The following is an 8572-nucleotide window of genomic DNA, read 5'->3' as shown; positions in this document are numbered from 1 at the left end:
TATCACACAGGGACAGTGAAAGGGCTCAAACCCAGATCTTCTTGTGACTTAGTCTAGGGTTCTTTCCACCTCAGTACTTGGTGCCTTTTATGAGCTAGCAGCACAATCAAAATGTAAAGCCCTCAGCTCAGGGTGCCAGAGCCTTGGCCCCTGCTCAATCACCTTGACTGTCTCTGCCCTAGGAGTACATGCCAAAAGACCTTTCCATTAAGGAAAGACTAGGCACAGAAGAGAAAAGTCACTTGTACCTCAGTACCCCTGCTCAATCAGAACACTCCCCTGCCTAGGAAAGGATATGGGCTAGAGTCCAGACCCTACAGTCTCCCAGGGAGTCATAGATTTTGAGCTGGAAAGGACCATGAAAATCATCTGGTCCAACTGACTCATTACTAGCTGTGTGGCCCTGGGCAAATTTCCTAACCTCTGTTTGCCTCAGTTTCCTCATCTGGTAAATGGGGATAATAACAACACCTATCTCCCAGGGTTGTTGTGAAAATCAAAGGAGATGATAATTGTACAGTGCTTTGCACATTAAATGCTAAATAAATATTGCTCCCTTGCCCTTCCCTATACCAGGCTACTTTCATCAACCAGCCTGAGCCCGACCCCCTCCCCTTTGCCTCTTGTGTATCACAGAACAGGGAGGAGGCAGAGGCAAATCAAAGATTAAAGGGGACAATAGAGAGCAATGGTGAACCCAGGTGTACTTTCTTTCAGATGGCCCTGAACGGACCATGAAGAGACTGTAGCAAGTGAGAGGGTAAGCCCGGTGTAGAGCCAAGCAAAACACCTATACCTGGTTTATCAGCAATCTTGTTGTTCCTCGTGTCTCACACACATGCTATTCTGTGTTTATTATGTATATAAGAAATTTTTGTTATTTTATTCAGTTATTTAATATATTCAATCATCTAATTTATTAAAATAAATTTATGTATATATGGGTGTCCCAAAAGTCTTAGCGGTGATTTAAGCTACACTGTGTTTTATATTTACTTTTATGTTTACATGTAGTCTCCCTCCCTCTTAGAATATAAGCTCCTCGAGGACAGGACTGTTTCATTTCTGTGTTTGTACCCCCTGCATCTGGCATGTCATACATGCTTACCGCATGATGGCTGATTGATGGATGGATCAATTAATTAATGCATTGGGGAAGAGACAATCTGTAGGCAGAAATAAGAAGGGGGGCCCGAGCACAGGCGGAGGGTAACTGCTTCATGGTGGCGGTCATTACCTCAGGAAGGTGGCCACCAGTAAGGAGAAAGCTCTGCCTTGCTGGGCATGGGCTCCAGGACAGTCACACACTCAGAGAAGAACACTGAGGGGCAGGATGTGGACCGTGAGCCTAACCGCGAAGGGATGCTGGCCCAGGGGGCGCCCGATGCTCTCTCCGGGACCTGCTCTTGTAAGGTTTCCTGCCCTTCAGCGGTGGGAAGCCTCACCTCCAGTCCTCCAGCATCTCTTTCCTAGGGAGAGCTCTAATCCTGGCAGGTCCCAGGCTGACATTTACCAGGAGCTGTTCCATTCAGAGAATTACGGTGGTGGCGGCGGCGGTGGTGGCAGCGGCGGCGGCGGCTGTAGCAGCAGCAGCTAAAGCGGGGGAAGGGTGAGCAGGCAGGCAGGCACACGGAGCTCTGTGCCACGTCCCTCACTCAGTCCCCGTGTGTCACTGCATCAAATGTCCATCAGCTCTCATTCCAGCACCACCCTCCTCTGGCCCTGCCACAGAGCCTCTAAAGGAAGGGGGACATTAAAACCCTGGACTGTAGCACCCCAGGTCCCCTGGCTCAACGCCTTCCTTGGGCTACTGCTGCCCTTCCTGATCCGGGACCAATGCTTATTAACTTTATAGATGTTCAGAAAAAAAATACAAGAAACAAATGAGCATTCTAAAGGAAGGGTCCAATCCAGAGCTCCAGAGCACTCCTACCCCCCTGCCACCTGCGCCAGACCACCCAGAAACAGAAAGAGGGTGGGCAACCAACTCTCTTCACGGACCCATACTCTACCTTTCTGTGGGCAGCCCAGGACCCTGAGCTGAGTCCAGACTGAAACTGGTTGAAGGCAGCGTCTGGCTGGCCAGGAAGGTGTGGGAACAGAAGGAGAGGTGAAGCTGCAGCACTCAGTCCCATTAATCACCCTCTCCAGCCCCTGGCTCTGCGGTGGCAAGAACATATTAGATTTTAAATTGGAAAACGGAGAATGTGGAGGGTGCCACCAGCTCACCCAGCTGCCCTGGTCCTCTCTGTCAAGGACCTGTGGGCAGGGCTGACAGCTAAAGGGAGCAGAGAGAGAACTGGGGCCTTCATCCCAGGGCTCCATCCCAGCTAGAGGGGGAGGACAGGAATCCCCCTACTTCGTGGGCTTCCTCCAGGGCTATCCTCTGGACTGAGCTGGGCCCAATGCCAGTCAGGTGGTGTTGCCAGGGGATGGATTTCCCTCTCTGGGAGGAGCCAGGCCATTTGGTCTCTGCAGGGAATAGGGGGAGAAAGGTGAGGAGATTGAGAGAGAGAAAAGCAGGGAGGAATGTGGTGAGTTTCTTTGGATTGTTGGAACCCCCTATAGAGGGCAAATACCCTCATCTCCTTTCATGTACTTCTTTCTATGTATATGTATGTATGTAGGTTTATGTGTGTCTTGGAATAGGACCTGAACTTATTATTTAATTAGTATAAGGAATTCCCAAGACAAAAAATTCTCTCTATGGATGCACGCCAGCACCTGTCTTCTATTTATATGTAGGGTATGTTCCAACTTGAAACCTAGGTTATAAACGGTCTGAGACGGTTGTCTAGAGATGCTGAAAGGGTAAGTGATTTGCCCAGGATCCAAAGGTAGAACTCGAACCCAGGCCTTCCTAATCTCCAGACTGGCTATGTGTGCATACATGTATGTATGAGTATATACATATAGATAGAGAGAGATATTCATATGGAAGTACAGATTAAGAGCTCAGTGGGACCATCTATTCCAACCCTCTCCTTTTATAGATGAGGAAATGGAGACTCAAGGGGACAGTGACTTGCTCAGAATCAGACTAGAAAGGAAACAAATCAGGCTTATTTATCCAGGTAGCAAATATCAGAGACAGAATTCAAACCTAGGTCTTCTGCCTCCAGAATCATTTTATTTCCCACTGTAGGACATTGCCTTTCTGTGCATTCACGTGGGTATCCAGGTGTGAGCCTCCATGCATCCAAGAATTTAATTATATACATCTTTTCTCTCTCCTCTTGCAGAACATATATAGCAGGATATAGTTGCTTGGGGAGAAGTACCAGAAAGCCATGTGTCAACAACAGTTCCCATTTCTACGGCCATCTCAGTTTGGCAGAGGCCTGGGGAATTCTTGGAGGGAGCTCCTCACCATTTTTGCTTCCTAGATCCCTTTAGCAGCAGCCTGGTGAAGCCTGTGTACCCTTCTAAGGATACTGTTTTTAAGTACAAAAAATAAAATATGTAGAACTACAAAAAAAACCAATTCTGTTGAAATACAATTACCAAAATGTTTTTTTTTTAAGTTCTTGGACTCAAGGGGTTAAGAACCCCTGGAGCTAGGGAGATGCAGAGAAGATAAAAGGGGCCAAAATTTCTGGCACTGAGCCAGAGGAGGTTACAGAAACTAGAGCCAGCAGGGTCCTATGAGATCAGAGAATCACAGATTTTGAAAGATGAAAGAGGCAGCAGGGCCATCTAATCCAATCCTATAGTTTAGCAAACTGAAGTCCAGAGAAGGTCATACAGGCCAAGATTAAAACTCAAGGCCTCTAACTCCAGATATCTCCCCATATATTGGGGGGGGGGGGGGCAGGTGACTGCTCAGAACCTCCTCCCCCCACCCCCTACCATCATCTCACGAGCAGAGCTTCTGAAGTGGACATCCTTGACAGCCAGGGCCTGAGAGGCACAGGCAGCCTGGATAAATGTATTTGAGTAGCCTTGAAATATACCAAGGCTCCAGGGAAAAATTCTGAAGGAGGCAAAGAGCCCTCCCGCTGCCTTGTAGCTTCAGAAGACCTCCCACCTCCCCCTCTGTGGCTAGGCTCTCCATAGAAGTGCCCCCTGCCTTCCAAAGTGACTCCTCCCTCCTGAACCACCCAATCAAAGCTCTGGTTCACTCAGTGCCAAACTGCTGGAAGGAAATCAGGCTAATTCTCAGATTCAAATTATTCACACTGAGGTGTAAATGGCCTATAGCTTTAACCCTCCAAGATATTTACATTTTAAAAGAGCATCACCTTGACCCAGATGAATCTCTGCAGGGGGACCTTCCACACTTTTTCCTACTCCCCTTCCAACTCCCTCATGCACCCCAAGGTCCCCCAAATGTCATTAACCCTTTGGTGGGGACAGAGATTAGAAACACAGAAGGAGAGAGAAAACAGAAGGAACTGGGATAAGCAGTGTGGTGCAGGGGTAAGTGGGCAGGATTTGGGAGCCAGGATTTAGTCTCTTGTCTTGGTTTTGCTGTTACTTGTGTTAAGTCATTAAATGAGTAGGTCATTAACCTCTCTGGGTCACCTATAAAGTGAGAGATTTGCACTAGATAGCCCCTGAGGACCTTCTAGCTCAAAATCCACAGTCCAATGAGTCTATTTTTGTGAGCCTCAGTTTCCCTGTAAAATGAAAGGATTGGCCTAGAGTAGACAATCACTGAGGACCTATGCAGCTCTAAATCTGTTCTCCTTTTCTGGGCTCCAGTTTCCCCATCTGTAAAATCAGGATGTTAAAGCTGATGGTCTCTGAGATCACCTCCAGTGCTAAAGCTTCGATTCTAAAATGTGCCTACCCACCCAGTAAATATCCTTTGTTGGAAGGGTGCCTCCACTCTACTGATTTAGCGCTTTCTCTAAGCGAGAAAGTTAGACAATTAGGTAACTGTGGATAAAAGACCTGAGCTCCACTACTTATTAGCTGCATGACCCTGGGCAAGTCACTTAATTGTCTGCCTCAATTTTCTCATCTGTGAAATGGAAATAATAATAGCTCCTAGCTAGGGAGGGCGTATTTGTAAAGCACTACTGTATGAATATTAGCTATTATTATCTAAGACTATTCTCCTTTCCTCAAGAACTTCACAACTGAACTCAGGGCCAAGGGAGGGCCTTACTCTAACTATTTCAAAACTGGAAGGGATGGATTCCCCAGGCTGAGCCCAAAGCAGATTCTACTCCAAACACCCAAGAACCATCTAGAACAGTGCCAAGAAGTCTTCTTTGGGTACCCTGGGAACGTCTCCTCACTCCCAATATATGTGCCTGAATGGTGTCCCAAGGGGCCAGGTCCCTTCCTGGAGCTAGATATAAGCATAGCTCTAGGTACCTCCACAAAGGTACTACAGTGGAGTCCCCCCTTCTCTGTCCTGGACTCAGGGGGGCAGTTGGGAAGGGAGAAAGGACAGAAAGATCATCTGACTTCTCTAGGTTCACATGTTGACTTTTTCCCTTTATGCCTTCACTCAGTCATTCCCTGATTGATCCCAAATACGGGCACATACCATTCCTACCCCCATCTCTGTCTGTCCATGTCTCTTTCTTTCCTCAAGTCCCAAATCTGGTGCTACTTCCCCCATGAAGCTTCCCCCTGAATCAGACATTTGAAAGTGATCTCTCCCTCCTCATCTTTCTCATTCCATTTTGCCTCCACCGATCTCATTTTCTAGTTCTAAGACCATAAGTCTAGAGCTGGAAGGAAACTCAGAGATTGTTTGGTCTAACTATTACAGAGAGAAAGAACCTGAGACTGAAGGGGTTCCAAAGTCCTACTTGTCCAGTCATTTATCAGAGACCAGATTCCACCCCAAGTCTTCTGACTTCAGAGTCAAGTCTTTCCATTGTACAAAGCCTACTTCCTACTTCCTTCTCTCTCCCCCCTCCCCCAACATTTAGACAGTTCCCTCCTTGAGAGCAAGGTCTATATACTAGCTGTGGTTGTATCCCCAGTGCCTAGAACCTATGTAACCTGTGACTTCCACCCTAACACTATGTCTGACCTTGTTAATAACAACACAATGCAACATTTTTGTTGTTGTTGGGTGGTTTTTCAGTGATGTCTGACTCTCTGTGGTCCCATTTGCAGTTTTCTTGGCAAAGATATTGGAGTGGTTTGCCATTTCCTTCCCCATCTCATTTTACAAATGAGGAAACTGAGGTGAAAGGATTAATTGACTTGCCCAGGGTCACACACTTGGTAAGTGTCTGAGAACAGATTTGAACTCAGAAAGAGGAGTCTTCCTAATTTTAAGCTGGGTGCTCTATCCACTAGTGTCACCTAGCTGTCCCTTCACACTATACAGCACACATTTATTAAGCACCTACTATATGCAGATCACTGCACCAGGAGCTAAAGAGATACAAATCTTCACTCAAAGGATATTGGAAACATAGATATTTATAGTGCATAGGTCTGAAAACTCTAGACACATAGAGAAAAGTCTACTGGGCCAGTAAGGGTATTTCATTACCAGTTGGACAACCAGGGAAGCCTTTCTAGAGGAAAGTAGGCATTTTGAAAGATGGGTAGGAATTCAACAGGGGAAATGGGGCAAGGGCACGGGTAGGGAATAGCAAATGGTTCTTACTCCTCATGCATTCCAGGCACTAGACCAGGTGTTGTGGGGATATCAGAGCTCTTGCCTTCTGGGGTTTACCATCTGATTGGGGGAATCTGTGTCACACACATGAAAGGAAAGACAATTTATCCTCCATATGCTCAGTTCTCAGTGAATGGTATAGACAATATAAAACGTAGGAGGTCAGAGGGGGGATGTCGCTAGACTGCGGGGATCTGAAGCCCCATGGTGGAATGAGGATTTTGGATAGACCTTGAGAGGATGATAAGAACCCTGACACCTTCTATACCTAATTAGGGCTCTTTTGGAAAGGAAGACACTGAACCTAGAGTCAAAAAGACCGGAGTTCAAATCCCATGTCACATGTCTACTGTGTGACTCTGGGCAGGTCAGTGCCTCAGTTTCCTCATATGTACTACTAGATTCATTTACAATCCTAACTGCATACTATCATTCCCACTAAACAGTTGAGGAGACTAAGGTTTAAAGAGGTAACTTGCCCACAGTTATATAGCTGTTACGTTTCAGAGCTGGAACTTGAATCCCAGTCACTGGACTAGAAATCCAGGTAGCCCAGGAGACTCTCCAAGGGCTATTGACCTTTTTGATATGATGGACCCCTCTGACAGGCTGAAAAAGCCCATGTAGAGACCTCTTCTCAGAGTAATGTTTTTAAATGCATAAAATTTCATAGGAAATCAATTATATCAAAATATAACTATAGGGTTTTTTTAAGTTTACAGACCCAAAGGTAGGAAATGCTGCTTTAGCCCCTCCTATGCTCATCACTCACTCTGTTACCTTGGGTGAGTCTTTTCCCTCTCTGGGCTACATTTTCCTCCTCTGAGAATTTAGTAGGTAACACTTCAGCAGAAGTTGCAATGCCTTTAAAAGGCTAGTGGGTAAGCAGATTGTTCCAAGAAAGGAAAGTATAATTCCTGAATGAAGGCACAGAGGTGGGTAGGTGCATGCAAGGTGTCTGGCACAGTGAGCAGATCAACCTGATTGAAGGGCCTCTCCATGTCCATGCCTATCCCAACATGCCCTATCTGGTTATTCAACCAAGAACTGTGTGTAATTCACTGATTTATGTCCACATTCCTCTATCCTAGCCACATCTGGTTCAATGCGGCTCACAGGAGCCATGGAGGTACCCAGGCCAGGGTAGGATGGTACCTAAGGGGGCAGAGTTGGCACTCTAACTTATTTCCCTATTTGGCCCAAGAACAAACTGCCCATTGAGAGTAGGAATTCATTTTTTATAGTCTGCCAGCCAGGGAGCCTATCAGGCCTCTTTGATGCCAGCCTTACCAGCTGCCTGGAACCAAGCTGAACTGAGCAGGCAGGATGATGTGGTAGGAGTAGTGGTTAAGAGTTTCAAAGACAGAACAGTACAGAGAGGAGAGCACTGGATTTCAAATCAGAGAATGAGGGTTCAAATGTCCCTTCACAACTTGATACTAAGTTATTCCCATGTAAAATGAGGGGGTTAAAGTGGATGATTTCTGAAGTCTCTTCCAGCTATGTCTATGAGACTACTATTAATGAAATTCTGCAAAATAAAACGTGTGACTTCGAGGGGAACCTCTCTGAGCCTCAGTTTCCCTTATCAGCCAAATTTAGGTAATAGATCTAGGCCTGAGAGAAACTTTTAAAATAATCTAGTCCAATGTAAAAATGTGTTTAATAAGAATGTATGTGTAGAACTCATATAAAATTACACGCTGTCTCGGTGAAGGAGGGGGAGAAAATCTAAGACATGGAAGTGAGTGCAGAAAACTGAAAACAAATAAATTAATAAAAAGAAATATTAAATTTCAAAAGAAGCACACACACACAAAGAAAGATATCTAGTCCAAGTCCCTAGTGATTTGCTCAAAGTTCTACAGGTAATATAGAACTTAGGTCCAGTGATTCCAACTTCAGCACTGGCTTTGCAGGGTAACCCACTAGCTGGCCACCTCACTGCACATATCCCTAGCTACTCACCTAATTAGG

General features: G+C 46.0%; 1 protein-coding gene across 1 annotated transcript in view; it reads left to right on the top strand.

Moving 5' to 3' along the window:
* The first annotated feature begins 1284 nt into the window (after positions 1-1284).
* The window catches only part of SEZ6 (seizure related 6 homolog), a 55956-nt gene continuing 48668 nt past the window's right edge, over positions 1285-8572 (top strand). Inside the window, exons 1-2 of the mRNA XM_072637972.1 lie at positions 1285-1408; positions 1495-1609. Of these exons, the coding sequence (XP_072494073.1) occupies positions 1285-1408; positions 1495-1609 (239 nt within the window). The remainder of the gene's footprint in view (positions 1409-1494; positions 1610-8572) is intronic.

The sequence above is a fragment of the Notamacropus eugenii genome, chromosome 2 (genome assembly GCF_028372415.1).
Source record: "Notamacropus eugenii isolate mMacEug1 chromosome 2, mMacEug1.pri_v2, whole genome shotgun sequence".
Lineage (NCBI taxonomy): Eukaryota > Metazoa > Chordata > Mammalia > Diprotodontia > Macropodidae > Notamacropus > Notamacropus eugenii.
The sequence above is the reverse complement of the archived record's forward strand: the minus strand, read 5'-3'. Positions and strand labels throughout refer to the sequence as shown.